The 27,446-nt window shown below is 55.7% G+C and overlaps 1 protein-coding gene across 2 annotated transcripts in view; it reads right to left on the reverse strand.

Moving 5' to 3' along the window:
- Positions 1 to 1,772: 1,772 nt before the first annotated feature.
- Positions 1,773 to 27,446, reverse strand: part of LOC147114383 (TBC1 domain family member 9B-like) — a 189,159-nt gene continuing 163,485 nt past the window's right edge. For both annotated transcript variants that reach the window (XM_085996045.1, XM_085996044.1), the window contains one exon: positions 1,773 to 6,495. In XM_085996045.1, coding sequence (XP_085852171.1) covers positions 5,797 to 6,495 — 699 coding nt within the window. In that variant the 3' untranslated portion in view covers positions 1,773 to 5,796. The remainder of the gene's footprint in view (positions 6,496 to 27,446) is intronic.

Consider the following 27,446-nt stretch of genomic DNA (forward strand, 5'->3'; position numbering starts at 1 on the left):
GTTCCGTCTTGTTCCCCGGCAGAATGTGATTAGTTCGATGATAGGATACCAGTGAACCTTGTTAGTCCTCAGTGATTCAATTAGTCCCAGTCAGGACACGAGATGAACTTTGTTCCAGCCATGCGTAAGCGTGGCATGTCTCACTGTGCAGTGATTCAATTAGTCCCAGTCAGCGAATTTGTTGTTTGTGTCTTTTCCAGCAAAATCTTGTCCAGCAAAATTTTATTCTAACAGACCCGAAACGTTAACTCCGTTTCTCTCTCCACGGATGTTGCCTGGCTTGCTGAGTTTTTCCAGCATTTTCTGTTGTTATTTCGGATTTCCAGCATCTGCAGTATTTTCTATCGTACTTTAAATCTGTGCCCCCCCCTGGTTACTGACCCTTCTGCTAAGGGAAATAGGTCCTTCCTATCCACTCTATCGAGGCCCCTCATCTATATATATATAAAGCGGCTCTTCTGTCTGTCTGTCCCGATGTCTGTCTGTCCGTTCTCTATACGTTTGAAAGTTATAGAGCGTACCGACGCGCGCGTCGCCTCAAAAGAAAGCTTGCGATTCCGGACCGGTCATAGGCGTATTTACGTTTCGGCCGGACAAAAATCCCGCCCGCGGTATCCCAAAAACGTTCAGCGTTCCGCTCATTAGCATCTCATTAGCGACCGTGTGACGTCGAGGTCCACCAATCGGACGGCGGGTTCCTTCCTACAGTTGAGTGTCGAGTGACTTGACGATTGACCAATCCTACGCTTCGGTGACCTGACCGGTCGACCAATCGGTGCGTGTGTGGGCGGGCCTTATCCTTCTGAACCGAGGTGAGTGGCCGCCATCTTGATTTTTCACAATTTTTCCCCCCACACTTTCTGTGTGTTAGGGAACTAAGGTAAATATTTTAATGATGTGTTAGGGAATTAAATAACAATTTAATGGTGGGGGGGGGGGGGGGGAGAGCCTCGGGAAATCGCGCGGGGGGAGAGCCTTGGGAAATCGCGGGGGGGGGGGGGGGGGAGAGCCTCGGGAAATCGCGGGGGGGGGGGGGGGGGGAGAGCCTCGGAAAATCGCGGGGGGGGGGGGAGAGCCTCGGGAAATCGCGGGGGGGGGGGGCGAGCCTCGGGAAATCGCGGGGGGCTCGCGCCGCCCGCACTGACCGCGCATGCGCCGCCCTCCCGCCCACCCACAGCGGCCGTCCATCAGCCGCCCGATACGCGGGGGACCTCCGCTCCGGACCTCAGGCGCTAGGCAGGGGGAGGGGCCGGAGAGAGGGACAGAGGGGAGTGGGGGAGCGGTGGGGGTGGGCGAGGGGAGGGAGGGAGGGAGACAGGGGAGGGGAGGGAGGGAGAGGAGGGGAGGGGAGGGAGAGGAGGGGAGGGGAGGGAGGGATAGGACAGGGAGAGGACATGACAGGGAGAGGGGGGACACACAGGGGCAGGGAGACCAAGCGCCCCAAAATTGCCCTCGCAACGCGGGGCTCCCCAGCTAGTAATTTTATACAGCTCAATTAAATCTCCCCTCAGCCTCCTCTGTTCCAAAGAAAACAACCCCAGCCTCTCCAATCTTATCTGGTCCAATATCACATTCCTGTTTGTGGGACCTTGCTGTGCACAAATTGGCTGCCGCGTTTCCTACATTACAACAGTGACTACGCTCCAAAAACTACTTCATTGGCTGTAATTGCAAGATTTTCCTTTCTCACACTCCCTCCCCCCTTTCCTGGGAGAGGTGGACAGCCGGAGGTGGGACATATTGGAATGAACAGACAAATGGGAGACACCACGTTAAAGTGCTAAATTTTGATTTTTATTTCAGTCCTGGTCCATTATTCAGACCAATACAGTAACACCAACAAGGCAAGGACAATAAAAATATTCCAATTACAATCTCCTTTCCATTCAAAATAAATTAATTGGCAGCCAAGGATGCGATTAAGACTGCTCCGTGAGTCATCTTTAGGGGACGCTTATTAACGGTGCACAGACCCAGAATTCTAAAGGGTGCAGCTGGGTTTGTATCTGCAGATAATCGAGAGTAAAAGGAATTGTCCAGAATGGTGCCAGGGTCTCGGGCTTTCACCGTTGGGGCTCATGTTAACCCCTTGCTTAAGGCGCCATTCGCAAATTGGTTCTTTTCCTTCCACATTCGGAAAATGGAACGTCGCTTCTAAGCTCCGTCCAGCCTCCGCTACGAGAGAAAGAAAGCATGCAACTGTAAACCGACTCTGCTTCTGCACTGCTGTCCGAACTGGTCAGTACAGCTACCAACTGACCCATGTGGCTGGGAGCCACATGAACCAGCGAGGCGGCAGTTTCCGTACCTGGCCTGCGCCAATGTTGGTGGATCTCTCAGCGCAAGTGCGCCCCGCGCCGCTCGAACACACAACCCAGCTCGGCTGTGATCCACGCGCTGCCCTCTTCTCATGCCAGGAGCGGAGTGAGGCGGTCCTGATGGACGTGGAACAGTCGGCCACAAACCAGAATTCATTTGTGTCTGACACCCCCATCAATGCGGGGTCCAAGGTAAAGGAAATGACTTCACTCCGCTGCAGTCACTCAGCAGGAAGTCGGGTGTCTACCCCTACACACCAAGAGTTTTTAAATATTCATTCTGGGGATGTGGGCGTCGCTGGCAAGGCCGGCATTTATTGCCCATCCCGAGTTGCCCTGAGAAGGTGGGGGTGGGCCGCCTTCTTGAACCGCTGGGAGCGGGTTTGATACAAACTGAGGGTCTCGCTCAGCCACTTCAGAGGGCAGTTCAGAGTCACCCACGATGGTGTGGGACTGGAGTCACATATAGGCCCAGACTGGGTAAGGACGGCAGGTTTCCGTCCCTAAAGGACATTAGTGAACCAGTTGGGTTTTTACGACAATCCGACAGCTTCACGGTCACTTTTACTGAGACCAGATTTTTTTTTAGTACCCGATTATTAAACTCAAAACTTTACATTTGAACTCCTGTTCTGCAGATTATTAGTCCAGGCCTCTGGGTTACTGGCCCATTAACATAACCACGACTCCACCATGTGCAGTATCTGCATTTGCCAAGAGCAGTGAGCACAAAAGAGGTGAGAGTGGGTGTAAGGGGAGAAATACGTGGCTAGCACCGGCCAACTAATGCTGAGTGCAGATGGCAACAATTTTTGAATCTGAAGTTTCCTTACGAAAGTGCAGACAATTCTCCTCGTCCAAAATAAAAGTCACGTACAAGAAAATAAAAGTTGCGGAGCTACGCTAGGAAGACCTCTGATTTGCAGTAGCCTTTTTCATGTGGCTCGCTACTGTGACCACGTGTAACGGATTCTTCCCCCCCTCTCCCACCCCACCTAAAAACCTAGGAGTGTTTACAGCCCTCTGCCCCATCCCTGCTGTGGGTCTCCCCAGCTGAGCATATGGCCCTTGCTCCTCTCCCCATTTTCACGGCCAGTCTCTGCGAGCGAGGTTACTCCAGTGCTGGTTTTAGAGAAGCATTGTCCTCCCTAATGGAATCACTCCCAGCTCCACACCGCTCTTTGCTGCAGTCTTGCAGCTCGAATTCTGTAACTGCAGTGCAAGGCAGCCCTAACTTCCGACATTGCAGCAGTCACTACACTTCATTGGCTGTGACGCGCTATAGATGTCCCAAAGAAAGAAAGACTTGCATTTATCTAGCGTTTTACAGCCAATGCAGTATTTTTGAAGTGTAGTCACTGTTGTAATGTAGGAAACGTGCAAGGTCCCACCAACAGCAGTGTGATAATGACCAGAGAATCTGTTTTAGTGTTATTAATTAAGGGATAAATATTGGCCAGGACACTGGGGAGAACTCCTCTTCCAATAGTGCTATTGGATCTTTTATGTCCACTTGAGAGCAGACGGGGCTTCAGTTTAACGTCTCATCTGAAAGACGGCACCTCTGACAGTGCAGCACTCCCTCAGCACCGCACTGGGATTGTCGGCCTAGATTCTTGTGCGCAAGTCGTGAAAGGAGCTATATAAATGCAGTTGTTTTAAACAAGAACATCATAAAGGATGATATTAACCTTGCCTGAAAAATCATGCCATGTCCTGGCCAATATTTATCCCTCAACCAACCATCACTTTATTTAAAACATTTTTTATCTTTGTTTGTGTGATCTTGCTGTGCACAAATTCGCTGCCGCGTTTCCTACATTGCAACAGTGACTACACTGAATCCAAAGCGGAGGTCCTCACACTTCCCCCACACTGAACTCCATTTTGCGCACTCACTGAATCTGCCTATATCCCTCTGTACCTTCCTGCTCCCATCCACACGACTTACTGTGCCCCTTAGCTCATAGGATTACATCGGATCTACGGCACAGAAACAGGCCATTCGGCCCAACCAGTCCATGCCGGCCTTTATGCTCCACTCGAGTCTCCTCCCGTCTTTCCTCATCTAACTCGATCAGCATAACCCTCTATTCCCTTCTCCCTCACGTGCTTATCTAGCCTCCCCTTAAATGCATCTATAGTATTCGCCTCAACCATTCAGTGTCATCTGGAAACCTGAATATCCAACTCTCTAATACTCCACATTGCCTCCTGCCCGCAGCATCCCAGTCAATTGCCCTGCTGACACTCCCTGCCTAGTCTCTCTCACACACTCACTCACAGAATTGCCACTTGGACACGTTACCAGAAAGCCTCTGATGCCAGAGGTCAGAATGTCCTCTAAAGGGCGTACCTCAGTCAGGCCGACCCCGGTTAAAGTCTTTTCATTTTTAACCTTCGATGGCCATGTTTAATCATTAACCAGAATCTGATTTCCATCCTCTCTGCCTCTCAGTACAATTCTAGACGGTCCCAAAAAAATGAAACCCGATAAAATCGAAAGCAATGCTGGCCTGTGAATGGCCAGAGACACACAGCCTGTGTTAACCCCTCACTGACCCACAATTAAATACAATCAAAAGCCAAAGGGTAAAAATGAGCCAATATTCAGGTTGCGATCTTCACCTTGCAGCGATTTTTGTTCTAGCCCCGGTGTTTGAATGAAAAGCTCAGGGGTACCTTGAACGTGACTTTGTTTAATTAACGCTTGGCCCACATGCTTCAATCTAACAACCACTGAAAGGTTACGGTTCAAATACTGCCCCCTCCCCCCCTCTTCCGAAATACTGATCTGGTCACTTCTTCAGTTTTGTTGAGTTTTAAAGCTCAGATATTTCCGACTCCTCTCTCCCATCCCTGGATTCCTCCTGAGTAATTCAATCCTACCATAAAAATCTGGTACACAGTCGCACCTCTGGCTACAGAATACATCAGTCTGACTTAAAAGGTACTGTTAAAAGAACATATATAGGTGCAAATAGCTTCACAAAGCTGTTGGCAGCAAGCGATCTCGAGGCATCTTCAGCATGGCTACAATTGGGGGCAATAATAAAACTGTAATACAAAATTGTCTTTCTTTTGATTTTGTCTTCGGTTTCTGTCGCTTATTTGTCTTTAAGCACAGGAATGCGCCGCGACCCCGTGCCAGTGACTCCTTCCCCGTGCCGCTGCTGTCGGTTCAGGGAGCAAGTTAGGTGAATGCAGAAGGGGCTTCACTGAAGACAGAGAACAGCTCGATCTTTAGGTAAGTCAACGGCAGAGTCTCTGCACTCCCGAGTCACCGCAGCAAGGCCAGTGGAAACCGAGTGAGATGGCTGCAGAGAAATCTCGCTCTGCAGTAAATACAGAATTCTATCACATGATGGTTACGCGGGTTTAAAATGGAGCCCAGGTGGGACAGCGATGTCGACACTAAGATCCTCATAATCGGGACGGGGGTGCGGGCGGTGGGGTGGGTGGCGGTGGGGGGTTTAAGTTAGCCGGACGTTGGCGAAAGCTCCTGGTCACTGGACGAGCTGACCTGCCGCTCCATCGCCCTTTGACTCTTGCACTTGGCAACCTTGGGCCCCACCTCCCGCCGTTTCTCGAAGAAGCTGACCAAGGCAGGCTCGGTCAGCACGGAGGCCAGGATCTGCTCGAAGGAGATGGACCAGTCTGCATCGACGCTGCTGGCTCGCCCCGGAATCCCCCCCGCCGCTGCCGCCCCAGCTGTCGCCTGCTCACAGCCGACCAGCACTGTGTCCTCGGATATGTCCTCGCAGGCCAGCGAGCCCGAGCTCACCATGGAGTAGGAGGACATTGACGTGTCATCTCTCACCTCCTCGTCAGACAGCAGCTGGGCCGCCGCGGCCTCTCGCTCCCTGGCCACACGCTCCGCCAGCTTCATGCGTTCCATCTGGGCCTTTAAGGCGTCACTTAAAGTGTCCGACTCGCCATCGGTTTTGGGTTCGGGCTGAGCTGCTTCTGTCTCCTTACCCTGGATGCCACCCCCCCAGCCCTTGTGGTCCCCGTTGTTGTTCGCCCTCCTCGCCACCGGGTTGGAGAACTGTTTGCCAACCTCTCCGATCTGGAGCAGGAGCGTAGCGACGGTTGCTATGGCGTGGTAGAGCTCCGCCTCGGCAGGGTCCTCGCTGAACATGTTGTACAGGGTTTTGCACATCTCTATAAACTGCTCCTGCGGGGCCACGGCAGAAAAAATAAAACAGCATCAATCCTCCGGAGTGACGAGGAAAACTCGCAAACTATGGAGCAGGGACAGGAGGAGGCCATTCAGCCCCTCGAGCCTGTTACACAGGAACAGGAGAAGGCCATTCAGCCCCTCGAGCCTGTTACACAGGAACAGGAGGAGGCCATTCAGCCCCTCGAGCCTGTTACACAGGAACAGGAGGAGGCCATTCAGCCCCCTCGAGCCTGTTACACAGGAACAGGAGGAGGCCATTCAGCCCCTCGAGTCTGTTACAGGAGAACAGAAGGAGGCCGTTCAGCCACTCGAGTCTGTTACACAGGAACAGGAGGAGGCCATTCAGCCCCCTCGAGTCTGTTACACAGGAACAGGAGGAGGCCGTTCAGCCCCTCGAGTCTGTTACACAGGAACAGGAGGAGGCCATTCAGCCCCTCGAGTCTGTTACAGGAGAACAGGAGGAGGCCGTTCAGCCCCTCGAGTCTGTTACACAGGAACAGGAGGAGGCCATTCAGCCCCTCGAGTCTGTTACAGGAGAACAGGAGGAGGCCGTTCAGCCCCTCGAGCCTGTTACATTAGGTACAGGAGGAGGCCCATTCAGCCCCTCGAGCCTGTTACACAGGAACAGGAGGAGGCAAATCAGCCCCTCGAGCCTGTTACACGGGAACAGGAGGAGGCCATTCAGCCCCTCGAGCCTGTTACACTTGAACAGGAGGAGGCCATGCAGCCCCTTGAGGCTGTTATACGGGAACAGGAGGAGGCCATTCAGCCCCTTGAGCTTGTTACACTTGAACAGGAGGAGGCCATGCAGCCCCTAGAGCCTGTTACACAGGAACAGGAGGAGGCCAATCAGCCCCTCGAGCCTGTTACATGAAAACAGGAGGAGGCCATTCAGCCCCTCGAGCCTGTTACACGGGAACAGCAGGATGTCATTCAGCCCTTCGAGCCTGTTACACAGGAACAGGAGGAGGCCATTCAGCCCCTTGAGCCTGTTACACGGGAACAGCAGGATGTCATTCAGCCCTTCGAGCCTGTTACACAGGAACAGGGGGAGGCCATTCAACCCCTCGAGCCTGTTACACAGGAACAGGAGGAGAACATTCAGCTTGTTATTATCATATTAATAAAGCTATTTATTAACGTTAATAAACTTGCAGAATGGGCAGGTAATTGGCAAATGAATTTCAATGTAGATAAGTGTGAGGTGGTGCATTTTGGTGGTTAGAATAAGAAGGTCACATGCTTCTTGGATACTAAGAGTCTAAATGAAGTAGAGGTGCAGAGGGATCTGGGGGTAATGATACACAATTCACTGAAGTTGCAAACCAAGCACTGGGCTAATTTCTGGAGGGATAGAATTGAAAAGCAGAGAAGTGACGTTAAACTTATATAGAACCTTGGTTAGACCACTTGGAGCGCTGGGCACAGTCCATATTATAAAAAGGATATCAAGGCACTGGAGAAGGAGCAAAAAAGATTTATAAGTATAAGACGGTCACTAATAAATCCAATAGGGAATTCAGGAAAAACTCCTTTACCCAGAGAGTGGTGAGAATGTGGAACTCGCTGCCACAGGGAGTGGGTGAGGCGAGGAAGACACAAAAAACATCCCAGAAATACGAGAAAACCAAGGGTGTGGCGAGAATGAGGAACTTAAAGAAATTATTATTCGTAAAAAGACAGTACTAGCAAAATTAATGGGACTAAAAGTCGATAAATCCCAAGGACTGGATGACCTACATCCTAGGGTTTTGAAAGAGGTGGCCATTGGGATAGTGGACGCATTGGTTGTCATCTTCCAAAATTCTATAGATTCTGGAACGGTTCCTGCAGATTGGAGGATAGCAAATGTAACCCCGCTATTTAAGAAAAGAGGGAGAGAGAAAAGGGGGAACTACAGACCTGTTAGCCTCACATCAGTAGTTGGGAAAATGCTGGAATCTATTATAAAGGATGCAATAACTGGGCACTTAGAAACTAATAGTAAGATTGGGCAGAGTCAGCATGGATTTATGAAAGGGAAATCCTGTTTGACAAACCTATGGGAGTTCTTTGAGGATATAACTAGTGGAGTAGACAAAGGGGAACTGGTAGATGTGGTGTATTTGGATTTTCAGAAGGCCTTCGATAAGGTCCCACACAAGAGGTTGGTGAACAAAATTAGGACACATGGAATTGGGGGTAATATACCAGCATGGTTTGAGAATTGTTTAACAGACAGAAAACAAAGAGTAGGGATAAACGGGTCTTTTTCAGGATGGCAGGCTGTGACTAGTGGGGTATCGCAGAGATCAGTGCTTGGGCCCCAGCTATTCACAATCTATATCAATGATTTGGATGAGGGGACTAAATGTAACATTTCCAAATTTGCTGATGATACAAAGCTAGGTGGCACTGTCAGTTGGGAAGAGGATGTGAAGAGGCTTCAAGGGGATCTCGACAGGCTCAGTGAGTGGGCGAGAACATGGCAGATGGAATATAATGTGGATAAATGTGAAGTTATCCACTTTGGTAGAAAAAACAGAAAGGCAGAGTATTTCCTAAATGGTGAAAGATTGGGGAATGCAGATACTCAAAGGGACCTGGGTGTCCTTGTACATGAGTCACTGAAAGTGAATGTGCAGGTGCAGCAAGCCATTAGGAAGGCAAATGGTATGCTGGCCTTCATTACAAGAGGATTTGAGTACAGGAGTAAAGAAGTCTTACTCCAATTATATAGGGCCTTGGTGAGACCACACCTGGAGTACTGTGTACAATTTTGATCTCCTTACTTAAGGAAGGATATACTTGCCATAGAGAGAGTGCAACGAAGGTTCACGAGATTGATTCCTGGGATGGTGGGACTGTCGTATGAGAAGAGATTGAGTAAACTGGGCCTGTATTCTCTTGAATTCAGAAGAATGAGAGGGGATCTCATTGAAGCATACAAAATTATTACAGGGCTTGATAGGGTGGATGCTGGGAGAATGTTTCCCTTGGCTGGGGAGTCTAGAACCAGGGGCCACAGCCTCAGGATAAAGGGTCGGCCATTCAGGACTGAGATGAGAAGGAATTTCTTCACACAGAGGGTGGTGAATCTTTGGAATTCTCTACCCCAGAGGGCTGTGGAGGCTCAGTCATTGGGTATATTCAAAACAGAAGTCGATAGATTTCCGACTAGTAAGGGCATCAAGGGATATGGCGATAGGGCCGGTGAATGGAGTTGAGGCAGAATATCAGCCATGATCTCATTGAGACGCGGAGCAGGCTCGAAGGGCCGAATGGCCGACTCCTGCTCCTATTTCTTATGTTCTTATAGTATAGATGCATTTAAGGGGAAGCTGGATAAACACATGAGGGAGAAAGGAATAGAGGGATATGCTGATGGGGTGAGATGAAGAGGGGTGGGAGGAGGCTGGTGTGAAGCATAAACACCGGCACGGACCAGTGGGACCGAATGGCCTGTCTCCGTGCTGTAGACTCGAGAATATATAAATGCAAGTCTTTCTTTCTTTAATATACTAAATGCCAGCATCATTTCAAAATGTATTCTCATAGTTAAGATTCCCTCCTAATCCATCTCTCAAATACACATTTCACAGTGTCAGCTTGCTCACGAGTCAGAAGGTTGTGGGTTCAAGTCCCACTCCAGACACTAGAGCCACATAAACCAGGCCGATGCTCCCACTGCAGTACTGAGGGAGCGCTGCACTGTCGGAGGGGCAGTACTGAGGGAGCGCTGCACTGTCGGAGGGGTAGTACTCAGGGAACGCTGCACTGTCGGAGAGGCAGTACTGAGGGAGTGCCGCACTGTCGGAGAGGCAGTACTGAGCGAGCGGCGCACTGTCGGAGGGTCAGTACTGAGGGCGTGCCGCACTGTCGGAGGGGCAGTACTGAGGGCGTGCCGCACTGTCGGAGGGGCAGTACTGAGGGAGCGCCGCACTGTCGGAGGGGCAGTACTGAGGGAGCGCTGCACTGTCGGAGGGGCAGTACTGAGGGAGCGCTGCACTGTCGGAGGGGCAGTACTGAGGGAGCGCTGCATGGCACAGAGGCAGTACTGAGGGAACGCTGCACTGTCGGCGGGGCAGTACCGAGGGAGCGCTGCACTGTCGGAGGGGCAGTACTGAGGGAGCGCTGCACTGTCGCAGGGGCAGTACTGAGGGAGCGCTGCACTGTCGCAGAGGCAGTACTGAGAGAGCGCTGCACTGTCGGAGGGGCAGTACTGAGGGAGCGCTGCACTGTCGGAGGGGCAGTACTAAGGGAGCGCTGCACTGTCGGAGGGGCTGTACTGAGGGAGCGCCACACTGACAGAGAGAAAGTACTGAGGGAGTACCACACTGTCGGAGGGGCATTACTGAGGGAGCGCTGCACTGCCGGAGGGGCAGTACTGAGGGAGCGCCGCACTGTCGGCGGGGCAGTACCGAGGGAGCGCTGCACTGTCGGAGGGGCAGTACCGAGTTTAAGCAGAGTTTGGTAAGTGGCAGAAAAAGTCTTTTAAGTGCATTTACTGAATTTTAGTGAGTAAAAAAGTTAATTATTTGAAGTAAGTAAAATTTTTTAGAGTAAATTAAGCTGTTGGGGAGTTTAAACCGGAAGTAGAATCCGGGTATAAAAAGGGGCGGGCTTAGTGCGGTAGCGCTGAGTGCGGTCGCATTGAGTGTAAGTAGAGTTTGGTAAGTGGGAGAGTTCGGGCAAGTGGGAGGTGAGGGGGTGCTTTTTGCTCTGTTTTGCTTCCCACTCTCAGGCTAATCCAACACTGCGGAAGCGGAGCAGCGAGACAATTCAACCGGACAGGTCCCCCAGACAGCATTCACTAGGGAGGTTGGTGATCAGCTGGTTGGTAGGTCCTCTTCCTTCTCTTCTATACCTTTAAGTTGGTAAGTCCTATTAAATAGTGGTGTAATATTATCATCTATTGCGGGGCAGAGGGTCTTCATAACTAATAATAAGAAATTTAATTAATTACATAGATATGGGTGAACAACCGATGTGTCACTGTTGCGAAATGTGGGAGCTGGTGGACCCCATTGAGGCTCACGGTGATTACATTTGCGATAAGTGTTTGCTGCTAGAGGAACTCAAGCTCCATGTTAAAGAGCTTGAGACCGAGCTTCAGACATTGCGACACATCAGGGAGGGGGAGAAGTTCCTGGACTCTATGTTTCAGGAGGTGGTCACACCTATGAAATTAATTAATGCAGATGTAGTACGTGGTCAGGGACAGGACGGTGTGACTACGAGTGAGGCAGGTACAAGGATCTAGGAGGTAGTGTTGAAGGAGCCGCAGCCCTTGCTCTTGTCAAGCAGGATCGAGGTTCTTACTCCCTGTGAGGGCGGGAGTGGGGACTGCAGGGAGGATGAGCAACCTGGCCACAGCACCGTGGTACAGGGGGCCATTCAAGTGGAGGGAGTAAAAAGAAATGTTGTAGTGGTAGGGGATAGTATCATTAGGGGGATAGATAGGGTTCTCTGAAGTCAAGAGCGGGAGTCCCGAAGGCTGTGCTGCCTGCCCGGTGCCAGGGTTAAGGACATCACTTCTGGGCTGGAAAGAAACTTGGAGTGGGAGGGGGAGGATCCAGTTGTCGTGGTCCATGTTGGTACAAACGACGTAGATAGGACAAGGAAGAAGGTTCTGTTAAAGGAGTATGAGCAGCTAGGGGTCAAATTAAAAAACAGAACCGCAAGGGTAATAATCTCTGGGTTATTACCTGAGCCACGAGCGAATTTGCCTAGGATAAATAAAATTAAAGAGTTAAATGCGTGGCTCAAAAACTGGTGTGGGAGAAATGGGTTTTGCTTCTTGGGACACTGGCACCAGCACTGGGACAGGAGGGAGCTGTTCCGTTGGGACGGACTCCACTTGGCCAGTGCTGGGACTAGAGTCCTGGCGAATCATATAACTAGGGCTGTAGAGAGGGCTTTAAACTAAATAGTGGGGGGGAGGTTTCTAGAGAGCAAGTAATAGAAATGACAACGGAGAAGGTCATAGACTTAGGTAGCAGTGGGGGAATTAAAAAACAGAACGTGTCAGGAAGGGACAGAAGGTATGGAGTAAAAGGTAAAGTAGTAAAAGGGGAAAAAACAGGAACTAAGTGTCACAAAACATATTTGAAAGTTCTTTATCTGAATGCACGTAACCACATCATTAAATAAATTTATAACAGAAATAGATAGTTTCCTAGAAGTAAAGGGAATTAAGGGTTACGGGGAGCGGGCAGGAAATTGGACATGAGTCAAGGTTCGGAACGGTCGTGGCCCTGTGGGTAGTGGAGCGGGCCCAGGGGCCGTGTAGCCTGGTTCTGCTCCTACTTCTTGTGTTCTAATTCTGTTAGATTTCAGGAGATGGTTTTATTACTGTTCCTGGCTGGGGTGGAGATCGCCTTTACAGAAGGTAAGTACTGTAGAGAATATAGGGACAGAATGATCTCCTGGACGAGTGTCGATCGCTTAGATGGGTCGGAGAGGAATTTCCCAGATTTTTTCTCCCAAATTGGCCATTGGGTTTTTTATCTGGTTTTTTGCCTCTCCCGGGAGATCACATGGGTTTGGGTGGGATGGAGAGTGATAGTAGATTTAAGGTTAGGATCAGATCAGCCATGATCTTATTGAATGGTGGAGCAGGCTCGAGGGGCCGATTGGCCTACTCCTGCTCCTATTTCTTATGTTCTTATGTAACAAAATGAATGAGTTAACGGCACAAATAACTACATATGGGTATGATCTTGTGGCCATTACAGAAACATGGCTGCAGGGTGACCATGACTGGGAATTAAACATACCAGGTTATTTAACAATCAGGAAGGACAGGCAGGAAGGGAGGGGAGGTGGGGTGGCTATGTTAATAAAGGAAGGAATCACTATAATACAGAGAAATGATATTGGGTCAAAGGAGCAAGATAATGAAACAGTTTGGGTGGAGATAAGGAATAATAAGGGAAAAAAAACACTAGTGGGCGTAGTCTATAGGCCTCCGAACAGTTGCAACTCTGTTGGACGGAGTATTAATCAGGAAATAGTTGAGGCTTGTAATAAGGGAACAGCTATAATTATGGGGGATTTTAACTATCATATTAACTGGACAAATCAAATTGGACAGAGCAGCCTTGAGGATGAGTTCATTGAGTGTATTAGGGATGGGTTTCTTGAGCAGTATGTAACTGAACCGACCAGGGGGCAAGCAACCTTAGATTTGGTCCTGTGTAATGAGACAGGATTAATTAAAAATGTCCTAGTAAAGGATCCCCTTGGAATGAGTGACCATAACATGGTTGAATTCCATATTCAATTAGAGGGTGAGAAGGTTGGATCTCAAACAAGCGTGCTGAGCTTGAATAAAGGAGACTATGAAGGTATGAGAGCGGAATTGATGAGAGTGGACTGGGAAGATAGATTAAAGGGTAAGACGGTACATGATCAGTGGTGTACATTTAAGGAGTTATTTTACAACTTCCAAAAAATATATATTCCACTGAGGAAAAAAGGGTGTAAAAGATAGCCATCCGTGGCTAAGTAAAGTAATTAAGGATAGTATCCGACTAAAAACAAGGGCATATAAGGTAGCCAAATCTAGTGGGAGGATAGAAGATTGGGAAGTCTTTAAAAGACAGCAAAAAATAACTAAAAGATTGATTGAGAAAGGGAAGATAGATTATGAAAGTAAATGAGCAAAAAATATAAAAACAGATAGCAAAAGTTTCTATAGTTATATAAAAAGAAAAAGGGTGGCTAAAGTAAATGTTGGTCCCTTAGAGGATGAGACCGGGAAATTAATGGTGGGAAACATGGAGATGGCAAAAACGCTGAACAAATATTTTGCATCAGTCTTTACGGTAGAGGACACTAAGAATATCCCAACACTGGACAAACAGGGGGCTCTAGGGGGGGAGGAGCTAAATACGATTAAAATCACTAAGGAAGTGGTACTTGGTAAAATAATGGGACTCAAGGCGGATAAATCCCCATGACCTGATGGCTTACATCCTAGGGTCTTGAGGGAAGTGGCGGTAGGGATTGTGGATGCATTGGTAATAATTTTCCAAAACTCCTGGACTCAGCAAAGGTCCCGGCAGATTGGAAAACTGCTAATGTAACACCCTTATTTAAAAAGGGTAGTAGGCAGAAGGCTGGAAACTATAGACCTGTTAGCCTAACATCTGTGGTTGGTAAAATGTTAGAGTCCATTATTAAGGAGACAGTAACGGGACATTTGGATAAACATAATTTAATAGGACAAACTCAGCATGGTTTCATGAAGGGGAAGTCATGTTTGACAAATTTGCTTGAGTTCTTTGAGGAAGTAACATACAGGGTGGATAAAGGGGAACCAGTGGACGTAGTGTATTTAGACTTCCAAAAGGCATTTGACAAGGTGCCACACAAAAGATTATTGCTCAAGATAAAAAATCACGGGATTGGGGGTAATATTCTTGCATGGGTGGAGGATAACAGAAAGCAGAGAGTTGGGATAAATGGTTCATTCTCAGACTGGCAATCAGTAACTAGTGGTGTTCCGCAGGGGTCAGTGCTGGGTCCCCAACTCTTTACAATCTATATTAACGATTTGGAGGAGGGGACCGAGTGTAACATATCAAAGTTTGCAGATGATACAAAGATGGGAGGGAAAGTAGTGAGTGAGGAGGACATAAAAAACCTGCAAAGGGACATAGGCAGCCTAAGTAAGTGGGCAGAGATTTGGCAGATGGAATACAATACTGGAAAGTGTGAGGTTATGCACTTTGGCAGGAAAAATCATAGAGCAAGTTATTATCTTAATGGCAAGAAACTGGAAAGTACTGTAGTACAAAGGGATCTGGGGGTCCTGGTGCACGAAACTCAAAAAGTTAGTATGCAGGTGCAGCAAGTGATCAAGAAGGCCAATGGAATGTTGGCTTTTATTGCTAGGGGGATAGAATATAAAAACAGGGAGGTATTGCTGCAGTTGTACAAGGTATTGGTGAGACCGCACCTGGAATACTGCATACAGTTTTGGTGTCCATACTTAAGAAAAGACATACTTGCTCTCGAGTCAGTACAAAGAAGGTTCACTCGGTTAATCCCGGGGATGAGGGGGTGGTCATATGAGGAGAGGTTAAGTAGATTGGGACTCTACTCATTGGAGTTCAGAAGAATGAGAGGCGATCTTATTGAAACATATAAGATTGTGAAGGGGTTGGATCGGGTGGGTGCGGGGAGGATGTTCCCAATGATGGGTGAAACGAGAACTAGGGGGCATAATCTTAGAAAAGGGGCTGCTCTTTCAAAACTGAGATGAGGAGAAACTTCTTCACTCAGAGGGTGGTAGGTTTGTGGAATTTGCTGCCCCAGAAAGCTGTGGAAGCTACATCATTAAATAAATTTAAAACAGAAATAAATAGTTTCCTAGAAGTAACGGGAATTAAGGGTTACGGGGCGCGGGCAGGAAATTGGACATGAGTCTAGGTTCGGAATGGTCATGGCCCTGTGGGTAGTGGAGCGGGCCCAGGGGCCATGTAGCCTGGTTCTGCTCCTACTTCTTGTGTTCTAATTCTGTGTTAGATTTCAGGAGATGGTTTTATTCCTGTTCCTGGCTGGGGTGGAGATCGCCTTTACAGAAGGTAGTACTGTACAAAATATAGGGAAAGAGTGATCACCTGGACGAGTTTCGATCGCCGAGATGGGTCGGAGAGGAATTTCCCAGATTTTTTCTCCCAAATTGGCCATTGGGTATTTTATCTGGTTTTTCGCCTCTCCCGGGAGATCACATGGGTTCGGGTGGGGTGGAGAGTGATAGAAGATTTGAGGTTAGGATCAGATCAGCCATGATCTTATTGAATGGTGGAGCAGGCTCGAGGGGCCGGTTGGCCTACTCCTGCTCCTATTTCTTATGTTCTTATGTACCGAGGGAGTGCTGCACTGTCGGAGGGGCAGTACTGAGGGAGCGCTGCATTGTCGGAGGGGCAGTACTGAGGGTGTGCTGCAGTGTCGGAGGGTCAGTACTAAGGGAGTGCTGCACTGTCGGAGGGGCAGTACTGAGGGAGCGCTGCACTGTCGGAGGGGCAGTACTGAGGGAGCGCTGCACTGTCGGAGGGGCAGTACTGTCAGAGGGCCAGTACTGAGGGAGCGCTGCACTGTCGGAGGGGCAGTACTGAGGGAGCGCTGCACGGTTGGAGGGGCAGTACCGAGGGAGCGCTGCACTGTCAAGGGGCAGCACTGAGGGAACGCAGCACTGTCGGAGAGGCAGTACTGAGTGAGCGCCGCACTGTCAGAGGGGCAATACTGAGGGCGTGCCGCACTGTCGGAGGGTCAGTACTGAGGGCGTGCCGCACTGTCGGAAGGGTAGTACTGAGGGAGCGCCGCACTATCGGAGGGGCAGTACTGAGGGTGGGCCGCACTGTCGGAGGGGCAGTACTGAGGGAGCGCCGCACTGTCGGAGAGGCAGTACTGAGGGAGTGCTGCACTGTCGGAGGGGCAGTACTGAGGGAGCGCTGCACTGTCGGAGGGGCAGTACTGAGGGAGTGCTGCACTGTCGGAGTGGCAGTACTGAGGGAGCGCTGCACTGTCGGAGGGCCAGTACTGAGGGAGCGCTGCACTGTCGGAGGGGCAGTACTGAGGGAGTGCTGCACGGTTGGAAGGGCAGTACCGAGGCGGTGCTGCACTGTCGGAGGGGCAGTATTGAGCGAGCGCCGCACTGTCAGAGGGGCAGTACTGAGGGCGTGCTGCACTGTCGGAGGGTCAGTACTGAGGGCGTGCCGCACTGTCGGAGGGGCAGTACAGAGGGAGTGCTGCACTGCCGGAGGGGCAGTACTGAGGGAGCGCCGCACTGGCGGAGGGGCAGTACTGAGGGAGTGCTGCACCGTCGGAGGGGCAGTACTGAGGGAGTGCTGCACTGTCGGAGGGGCAGTACTGAGGGAGCGCTGCACTGTCGGAGGGGCAGTACTGTCAGAGGGCCAGTACAGAGGGAGCGCTGCACTGTCGGAGGGGCAGTACTGAGGGAGCGCTGCACGGTTGGAGGGGCAGTACCGAGGGAGCGCTGCACTGTCGAGCGGCAGCACTGAGGGAACGCAGCACTGTCGGAGAGGCAGTGCTGAGGGATTGCCACACTGTCGGAGAGGCAGTACTGAGCGAGCGCCGCACTGTCAGAGGGGCAGTACTGAGGGCGTGCCGCACTGTCGGAGGGGCAGTACTGAGGGAGCGCTGCACTGTCGGAGGGGCAGTACTGAGGGAGCGCTGCACTGTCGGAGGGGCAGTACTGTCAGAGGGCCAGTACAGAGGGAGCGCTGCACTGTCGGAGGGGCAGTACTGAGGGAGCGCTGCACGGTTGGAGGGGCAGTACCGAGGGAGCGCTGCACTGTCGAGCGGCAGCACTGAGGGAACGCAGCACTGTCGGAGAGGCAGTGCTGAGGGATTGCCACACTGTCGGAGAGGCAGTACGGAGCGAGCGCCGCACTGTCAGAGGGGCAGTACTGAGGGCGTGCCGCACTGTCGGAGGGGCAGTACTGAGGGAGTGCTGCACTGTCGGAGGGGCAGTACTGAGGGTGTGCCGCACTGTCGGAGGGGCAGTACTGAGGGAGCGCCGCACTGTTGGAGAGGCATTACTGAGGGAGTGCTGCACTGTCGGAGGGGCAGTACTGAGGGAGCGCTGCACTGTCGGAGGGATCATACTGAGGGAGTGCTGCACTGTCGGAGGGGCAGTACTGAGGGAGCGCTGCACTGTTGGAGGGGCAGTACTGAGGGAGCGCCGCACTGTCGGAGGGGCAGTACTGAGGGTGTCCTGCACTGTCGGAGGGGCAGTACTGAGTGAGCGCAGCACTGTCGGAGGGGCAGTACTGAGGGAGCGCCGCAGTGTCGGAGGGGCAGTACTGAGGGAGCGCCGCACTGTCGGAGGGGCAGTACTGAGGGAGCGCCGCACTGTCGGAGGGGCAGTACTGAGGGAGAGCCGCACTGTCGGAGGGGCAGTACTGAGGGAGCGCTGCACTGTCGGAGGGGCAGTACTGAGGGAGCGCCGCACTGTCGGAGGGGCAGTACTGAAGGAGCACTGCACTGTCGGAGGGGCAGTACTGAGGGAGCGCCGCACTGTCGGAGGGACATTACTGAGGGAGCGCTGCACTGTCAGAGGGGCAGTACTGAGGGAGAGCTGCACTCTCGGAGGGGCAGTACTGAGGGAGCACTGCACTGTCGGAGGGACAGTACTGAGGGAGCGCTGCACTGTCGGAGGGGCAGTACTGAGGGAGCACTGCACTGTCGGAGGGGCAGTACTGAGGGAGCGCTGCACTGTCAGAGGGGCAGTACTGTGGGAGTGCCGCACTGTCGGAGGGGCTGTACTGAGGGAGTGCTGCACTGCCGGAGGGTCAGTACTGAGGGAGCGCCGCACTGTCGTAGGGGCAGTATTCACATAAATCACAGAAACCCCACAGTGCAGATAGAGGCCATTTCGGCCCATCGAGCCTGCACCGACACATATCCCACCCGATCCCCGTAACCCCTACACCAACACATATCCCACCCTATCCCTGTAACTGAGGGAGCACTGCACTGCCGGAGGGGCAGTACTGAGGGAGCGCCGCACTGTCGGAGGGGCAGCACTGAGGGAGTCCTGCACTGTCGGAGGGGCAGTACTGAGGGAGTGCCGCACTGTCGGAGGGGCAGTACTGAGGGAGTGCTGCACTGTCGGAGGGGCAGGACTGAGGGAGCGCTGCACTGTCGGAGGGCCAGTACTGAGGGAGCGCTGCACTGTCGGAGGGGCAGTACTGAGGGAGCGCTGCACGGTTGGAAGGGCAGTACCGAGGGGGTGCTGCACTGTCGGAGGCGCAGTACTGAGGGAACGCCGCACTGTCGGAAGGGCAGTACTGAAGGAGTGCTGCACTGCCGGAGGGGCAGTACTGAGGGAGCGCCGCACTATCGGAGGGGCAGTACAGAGGGAGTGCTGCACTGCCGGAGGGGCAGTACTCAGGGAGCGCCGCACTGGCGGAGGGGCAGTACTGAGGGAGTGCTGCGGGAGTGCTGCACTGGCGGAGGGGAAATACTGAGGGAGCGCCGCACTGTCGGAGGGGCAGTACTGAGAGAGGGCCGCACTGTCGGAGGGCCAGTACTGAGGGAGTGCTGCACTGTCGGAGGGGCATTACTGAGGGAGTGCTGCACTGTCGGAGGGGCAGTACTGAGGGAGCGCCGCACTGTCGGAGGGGCAGTACTGAGGGAGTCCTGCACTGTTGGAGGGGCAGTACTGAGGGAGCGCTGCACTGCAGGAGGGGCAGTACTGAGGGAGTGCTGCACTGTCGGAGGGGCAGTACTGAGTGAGCGCCGCATTGTCGGAGGGGCAGTACTGAGGGAGAGCCGCCCTGTCGGAGGGGCAGTACTGAGGGAGCGCCGCATGTCGGAGGGGGAGTACTGAGGGAGCGCTGCACTGTCGGAGGGGCAGTACTGAGGGAGCGCCGCACTGTCGGAGGGGCAGTACTGAGGGAGCGCTGCACTGTCGGAGGGGCAGTACTGAGGGAGCGCCGCACTGTCGGAGGGGCAGTACTGAGGGAGCACTGCACTGTCTGAGAGGCAGTACTGAGGGCGTGCAGCACTGTCGGAGGGATCATACTGAGGGAGTGCGGCACTGTCGGAGGGGCAGTACTGAGGGAGCGCTGCACTGTTGGAGGGGCAGTACTGAGGGAGCGCCGCACTGTCGGAGGGGCAGTACTGAGGGTGTCCTGCACTGTCGGAGGGGCAGTACTGAGGGAGCGCAGCACTGTCGGAGGGGCAGTACTGAGGGAGCGCCGCACTGTCGGAGAGGCAGGACTGAGGGAGCGCTGCAGTGTCGGAGGGGCAGTACTAAGGGAGCGCCCGCCTGTCGGAGGGGCAGTACTGAGGGAGTGCTGCACTGCCGGAGGGGCAGTACTGAGGGAGCGCCGCACTGGCGGAGGGGCAGTACTGAGGGAGTGCTGCACCATCGGAGGGGCAGTACTGAGGGAGTGCTGCACTGTCGGAGGGGCGGTACTGAGGGAGTGCTGCACTGGCGGAGGGGAAATACTGAGGGAGCGCCGCACTGTCGGAGGGGCAGTACTGAGAGAGGGCCGCACTGTCGGAGGGGCAGTACTGAGTGAGCGCCGCATTGTCGGAGGGGCAGTACTGAGGGAGCGCTGCACTGTCGGAGGGGCAGTACTGAGGGAGCGCCGCACTGTCGGAGGGGCAGTACTGAGGGAGCACTGCACTGTCAGAGAGGCAGTGCTGAGGGCGTGCCGCACTGTCGGAGGGATCATACTGAGGGAGTGCGGCACTGTCGGAGGGGCAGTACTGAGGGAGCGCTGCAGTGTCGGAGGGGCAGTTCTGAGGGAGTGCTGCACTGTCGGAGGTGCAGTACTGAGGGAGCGCTGCACTGTCGGAGGGGCAGTACTGAGGGAGTGCTGCACTGTCGGAGGGGCAGTACTGAGGGAGCGCTGCACGGTTGGAGGGGCAGTACCGAGGGAGCGCTGCACTGTCGGAGGGGCAATACTGAGGGAGCGCTGCACTGTCGGAGGGGCAGTACTGAGGGAGTGCTGCACTGTCGGAGGGGCAGTACTGAGGGTGCGCTGCACGGTTGGAGGGGCAGTACCGAGGGAGCGCTGCACTGTTGGAGGGGCAATACTGAGGGAGCGCTCCACTGTCGGAGGGGCAGTACTGAGGGAGCGCCGAACTGTCGGAGGGGCAGGACTGAGGGAGCGCCGCACTGTCGGAGGGGCAGTACTGAGGGAGCGCTGCACTGCCGGAGGGGCAGTACTGAGGGAGCGCCGCACTGTCGGAGGGGCAGTACTGAGGGAGTCCTGCACTGTTGGAGGGGCAGTACTGAGGGAGCGCTGCACTGCAGGAGGGGCAGTACTGAGGGAGTGCTGCACTGTCGGAGGGGCAGTACTGAGTGAGCGCCGCATTGTCGGAGGGGCAGTACTGAGGGAGAGCCGCCCTGTCGGAGGGGCAGTACTGAGGGAGCGCCGCATGTCGGAGGGGCAGTACTGAGGGAGCGCTGCACTGTCGGAGTGGCAGTACTGAGGGAGCGCCGCACTGTCGGAGGGGCAGTACTGAGGGAGCGCTGCACTGTCGGAGGGGCAGTACTGAGGGAGCGCCGCACTGTCGGAGGGGCAGTACTGAGGGAGCACTGCACTGTCTGAGTGGCAGTACTGAGGGCGTGCAGCACTGTCGGAGGGATCATACTGAGGGAGTGCAGCACTGTCGGAGGGGCAGTACTGAGGGAGCGCTGCACTGTTGGAGGGGCAGTACTGTGGGAGCGCCGCACTGTCGGAGGGGCAGTACTGAGGGTGTCCTGCACTGTCGGAGGGGCAGTACTGAGGGAGCGCAGCACTGTCGGAGGGGCAGTACTGAGGGAGCGCCGCACTGTCGGAGGGGCAGGACTGAGGGAGCGCTGCAGTGTCGGAGGGGCAGTACTAAGGGAGCGCCCGCCTGTCGGAGGGGCAGTACTGAGGGAGTGCTGCACTGCCGGAGGGGCAGTACTGAGGGAGCGCCGCACTGGCGGATTGGCAGTACTGAGGGAGTGCTGCACCATCGGAGGGGCAGTACTGAGGGAGTGCTGCACTGTCGGAGGGGCGGTACTGAGGGAGTGCTGCACTGGCGGAGGGGAAATACTGAGGGAGCGCCGCACTGTCGGAGGGGCAGCACTGAGAGAGGGCCGCACTGTCGGAGGGGCAGTACTGAGGGAGTGCTGCACTGTCGGAGGGGCATTACTGAGGGAGTGCTGCACTGTCGGAGGGGCAGTACTGAGGGAGCGCTGCATCGTCGGAGGGGCAGTTCTGAGGGAGTGCTGCACTGTCGGAGGTGCAGCACTGAGGGAGCGCTGCACTGTCGGAGGGGCAGTACTGAGGGAGTGCTGCACTGTCGGAGGGGCAGTACTGAGGGAGTGCTGCACTGTCGGAGGGGCAGTACTGAGGGAGCGCTGCACGGTTGGAGGGGCAGTACTGAGGGAGCGCTGCACGGTTGGAGGGGCAATACTGAGGGAGCGCTGCACTGTCGGAGGGGATGTACTGAGGGAGCGCCGAACTGTCGGAGGGGCAGGACTGAGGGAGCGCCGCACTGTCGGAGGGGCAGTACTGAGGGAGCGCTGCACTGCCGGAGGGGCAGTACTGAGGGAGCGCCGCACTGTCGGAGGGGCAGTACTGAGAGAGTCCTGCACTGTCGGAGGGGCAGTACTGAGGGAGCGCTGCACTGTCGGAGGGGCAGTACTGAGGGAGTGCTGCACTGTCGGAGGGGCAGTACTGAGTGAGCGCCGCATTGTCGGAGGGGCAGTACTGAGGGAGAGCCGCCCTGTCGGAGGGGCAGTACTGAGGGAGCGCCGCATGTCGGAGGGGCAGTACTGAGGGAGCGCTGCACTGTCGGAGGGGCAGTACTGAGGGAGCGCCGCACTTTCGGAGGGGCAGTACTGAGGGAGTGCTGCACTGTCGGAGGGATCATACTGAGGGAGTGCGGCACTGTCGGAGGGGCAGTACTGAGGGAGCGCTGCACTGTCGGAGGGGCAGTACTGAGGGTGTCCTGCACTGTCGGAGGGGCAGTACTGAGGGAGCGCCACACTGTCGGAGGGGCAGTACTGAAGGAGCACTGCACTGTCGGAGGGGCAGTACTGAGAGAGCGCTGCAGTGTCGGAGTGGCAGTACTGAGGGACCGCCGCACTGTCGGAGGGGCAGTGCTGAGGGAGCGCCGCACTGTCGGAGGGGCAGTACTGAGGGAGTGCCGCACTGTCGGAGGGGCAGTAGTGAGGGAGAGCCGCACTGTCGGAGGGGCAGTACTGAGCGAGCACTGCACTGTCGGAGGGGCAGTACTGAGGGAGCGCTGCACTGTCAGAGGGGCAGTACTGTGGGAGTGCCGCACTGTCGGAGGGGCTGTACTGAGGGAGTGCTGCACTGCCGGAGGGTCAGTACTGAGGGAGCGCCGCACTGTCGTAGGGGCAGTACTGAGGGAGTGCCGCACTGTTGGAGGGGCAGTACTGAGGGAGCACTGCACTGTCAGAGGGCCAGTACTGAGGGAGCGCTGCACTGTCGGAGGGGCAGTATTGAGGGAGCGCTGCACTGCCGGAGGGGCAGTACTGAGGGAGCGCCGCACTGTCGGAGGGGCAGTACTGAGGGAGTCCTGCACTGTCGGAGGGGCAGTACTGAGGGAGCGCTGCACTGTAGGAGGGGCAGTACTGAGGGAGTGCTGCACTGTCAGAGGGGCAGTTCTGAGGGAGCGCCGCATTGTCGGAGGGGCAGTACTGAGGGAGTGCCGCACTGTCGGAGGGGCAGTACTGAGGGAGAGCCGCACTGTCGGAGGGGCAGTACTGAGGGAGCACTGCACTGTCGGAGGGGCAGTACTGAGGGAGCGCCGCACTGTCGGAGGGGCAGTACTGAGGGAGCGCTGCACTGTTGGAGGGGCAGTACCGAGGGAGCGCCGCACTGTTGGAGGGATAATATTGAGGGAGCGCCGCACTGCCGGAGGGGCAGTACTGAGGGAGCGCCGCACTGTCGGAGGGGCAGTACTGAGGGAGCGCCGCACTGTCGGAGGGGCAGTACTGAGGGAGTCCTGCACTGTCAGAGGGTCAGTACTGAGGGAGCACTGCACTGTAGGAGGGGCAGTACTGAGGGAGTGCTGCACTGTCAGAGGGGCAGTACTGAGGGAGCGCCGCACTGTCGGAGGGACATTACTGAGGGCGCGCTGCACTGTCGGAGGGGCAGTACTGAGGGAGCGCTGCACTCTCGGAGGGGCAGTACTGAGGGAGCGCTGCACTCTCGGAGGGGCAGTACTGAGGGAGCACTGCACTGTCGGAGGGACAGTACTGAGGGAGCGCCGCACTGTCGGAGGGGCAGTACTGAGGGAGCGCCGCACTGTCGGAGGGGCAGTACTGAGGGAGCACTGCACTGTCGGAGGGGCAGTACTGAGGGAGCGCTGCACTGTCAGAGGGCCAGTACTGAGGGAGCGCTGCACTGTCGGAGGGGCAGTATTGAGGGAGCACTGCACTGCCGGAGGGGCAGTACTGAGGGAGCGCCGCACTGTCGGAGGGGCAGTACTGAGGGAGTCCTGCACTGTCGGAGGGGCAGTACTGAGGGAGCGCTGCACTGTCGGAGGGGCAGTACTGAGGGAGCGCCGCACTGTCGGAGGGGCAGTACTGAGGGAGCGCTGCACTGTCGGAGGGGCAGTACTGAGGGAGTGCTGCACTGTCGGAGGGGCAGTACTGAGGGAGCGCTGCACGGTTGGAGGGGCAGTACCGAGGGAGCGCTGCACTGTCGGAGGGGCAATACTGAGGGAGCGCTGCACTGTCGGAGGGGCAGTACTGAGGGAGTGCTGCACTGTCGGAGGGGCAGTACTGAGGGTGCGCTGCACGGTTGGAGGGGCAGTACCGAGGGAGCGCTGCACTGTCGGAGGGGCAGTACTGAGGGAGCGCCGCACTGTCGGAGGGGCAGTACTGAGGGAGTCCTGCACTGTCGGAGGGGCAGTACTGAGGGAGCGCTGCACTGTAGGAGGGGCAGTACTGAGGGAGTGCTGCACTGTCGGAGGGGCAGTACTGAGTGAGCGCCGCATTGTCGGAGGGGCAGTACTGAGGGAGAGCCGCCCTGTCGGAGGGGCAGTACTGAGGGAGCGCCGCATGTCGGAGGGGCAGTACTGAGGGAGCGCTGCACTGTCGGAGGGGCAGTACTGAGGGAGCGCCACACTTTCGGAGGGGCAGTACTGAGGGAGTGCTGCACTGTCGGAGGGATCATACTGAGGGAGTGCGGCACTGTCGGAGGGGCAGTACTGAGGGAGCGCTGCACTGTTGGAGGGGCAGTACTGAGGGAGCGCCGCACTGTCGGAGGGGCAGTACTGAGGGTGTCCTGCACTGTCGGAGGGGCAGTACTGAGGGAGCGCAGCACTGTTGGAGGGGCAGTACTGAGGGAGCGCCGCACTGTCGGAGGGGCAGTACTGAGGGAGCGCCGCAGTGTCGGAGGGGCAGTACTGAGGGAGCACTGCACTGTCGGAGGGGCAGTACTGAGGGAGCGCCACACTGTCGGAGGGGCAGTACTGAAGGAGCACTGCACTGTCGGAGGGGCAGTACTGAGAGAGCGCTGCAGTGTCGGAGTGGCAGTACTGAGGGAGCGCCGCACTGTCGGAGGGGCAGTGCTGAGGGAGCGCCGCACTGTCGGAGGGGCAGTACTGAGGGAGTGCCGCACTGTCGGAGGGGCAGTACTGAGGGAGAGCCGCACTGTCGGAGGGGCAGTACTGAGCGACCACTGCACTGTCGGAGGGGCAGTACTGAGGGAGCGCTGCACTGTCAGAGGGGCAGTACTGTGGGAGTGCCGCACTGTCGGAGGGGCTGTACTGAGGGAGTGCTGCACTGCCGGAGGGTCAGTACTGAGGGAGCGCCGCACTGTCGGAGGGCCAGTACTGAGGGAGCGCTGCACTGTCGGAGGGGCAGTATTGAGGGAGCGCTGCACTGCCGGAGGGGCAGTACTGAGGGAGCGCCGCACTGTCGGAGGGGCAGTACTGAGGGAGTCCTGCACTGTCGGAGGGGCAGTACTGAGGGAGCGCTGCACTGTAGGAGGGGCAGTACTGAGGGAGTGCTGCAATGTCAGAGGGGCAGTTCTGAGGGAGCGCCGCATTGTCGGAGGGGCAGTACTGAGGGAGAGCCGCCCTGTCGGAGGGGCAGTACTGAGGGAGCGCCGCATGTCGGAGGGGCAGTACTGAGGGAGCGCTGCACTGTCGGAGGGGCAGTACTGAGGGAGCGCCGCACTGTCGGAGGGGCAGTACTGAGGGAGCGCTGCACTGTCGGAGGGGCAGTACTGAGGGAGCGCCGCACTGTTGGAGGGGCAGTACTGAGGGAGCACTGCACTGTCTGAGTGGCAGTACTGAGGGCGTGCAGCACTGTCGGAGGGATCATACTGAGGGAGTGCGGCACTGTCGGAGGGGCAGTACTGAGGGAGCGCTGCACTGTTGGAGGGGCAGTACTGAGGGAGCGCCGCACTGTCGGAGGGGCAGTACTGAGGGTGTCCTGCACTGTCGGAGGGGCAGTACTGAGGGAGCGCAGCACTGTCGGAGGGGCAGTACTGAGGGAGCGCCGCACTGTCGGAGGGGCAGGACTGAGGGAGCGCTGCAGTGTCGGAGGGGCAGTACTAAGGGAGCGCCCGCCTGTCGGAGGGGCAGTACTGAGGGAGTGCTGCACTGCCGGAGGGGCAGTACTGAGGGAGCGCCGCACTGGCGGAGGGGCAGTACTGAGGGAGTGCTGCACCATCGGAGGGGCAGTACTGAGGGAGTGCTGCACTGTCGGAGGGGCGGTACTGAGGGAGTGCTGCACTGGCGGAGGGGAAATACTGAGGGAGCGCCGCACTGTCGGAGGGGCAGCACTGAGAGAGGGCCGCACTGTCGGAGGGGCAGTACTGAGGGAGTGCTGCACTGTCGGAGGGGCATTACTGAGGGAGTGCTGCACTGTCGGAGGGGCAGTACTGAGGGAGCGCTGCATCTTCGGAGGGGCAGTTCTGAGGGAGTGCTGCACTGTCGGAGGTGCAGCACTGAGGGAGCGCTGCACTGTCGGAGGGGCAGTACTGAGGGAGTGCTGCACTGTCGGAGGGGCAGTACTGAGGGAGCGCTGCACGGTTGGAGGGGCAGTACTGAGGGAGCGCTGCACGGTTGGAGGGGCAGTACCGAGGGAGCGCTGCACTGTCGGAGGGGCAATACTGAGGGAGCGCTGCACTGTCGGAGGGGCAGTACTGAGGGAGCGCCGCACTGTCGGAGGGGCAGTACTGAGGGAGTGCTGCACTGTCGGAGGGGCAGTACTGTCAGAGGGCCAGTACAGAGGGAGCGCTGCACTGTCGGAGGGGCAGTACTGAGGGAGCGCTGCACGGTTGGAGGGGCAGTACCGAGGGAGCGCTGCACTGTCGAGCGGCAGCACTGAGGGAACGCAGCACTGTCGGAGAGGCAGTGCTGAGGGAGTGCCACACTGTCGGAGAGGCAGTACTGAGCGAGCGCCGCACTGTCAGAGGGGCAGTACTGAGGGCGTGCCGCACTGTCGGAGGGGCAGTACT

This window comes from Somniosus microcephalus, chromosome 8 (assembly GCF_052327205.1).
Source record: "Somniosus microcephalus isolate GS21.2 chromosome 8, FLI_Smic_1.0, whole genome shotgun sequence".
Taxonomy (NCBI): domain Eukaryota; kingdom Metazoa; phylum Chordata; class Chondrichthyes; order Squaliformes; family Somniosidae; genus Somniosus; species Somniosus microcephalus.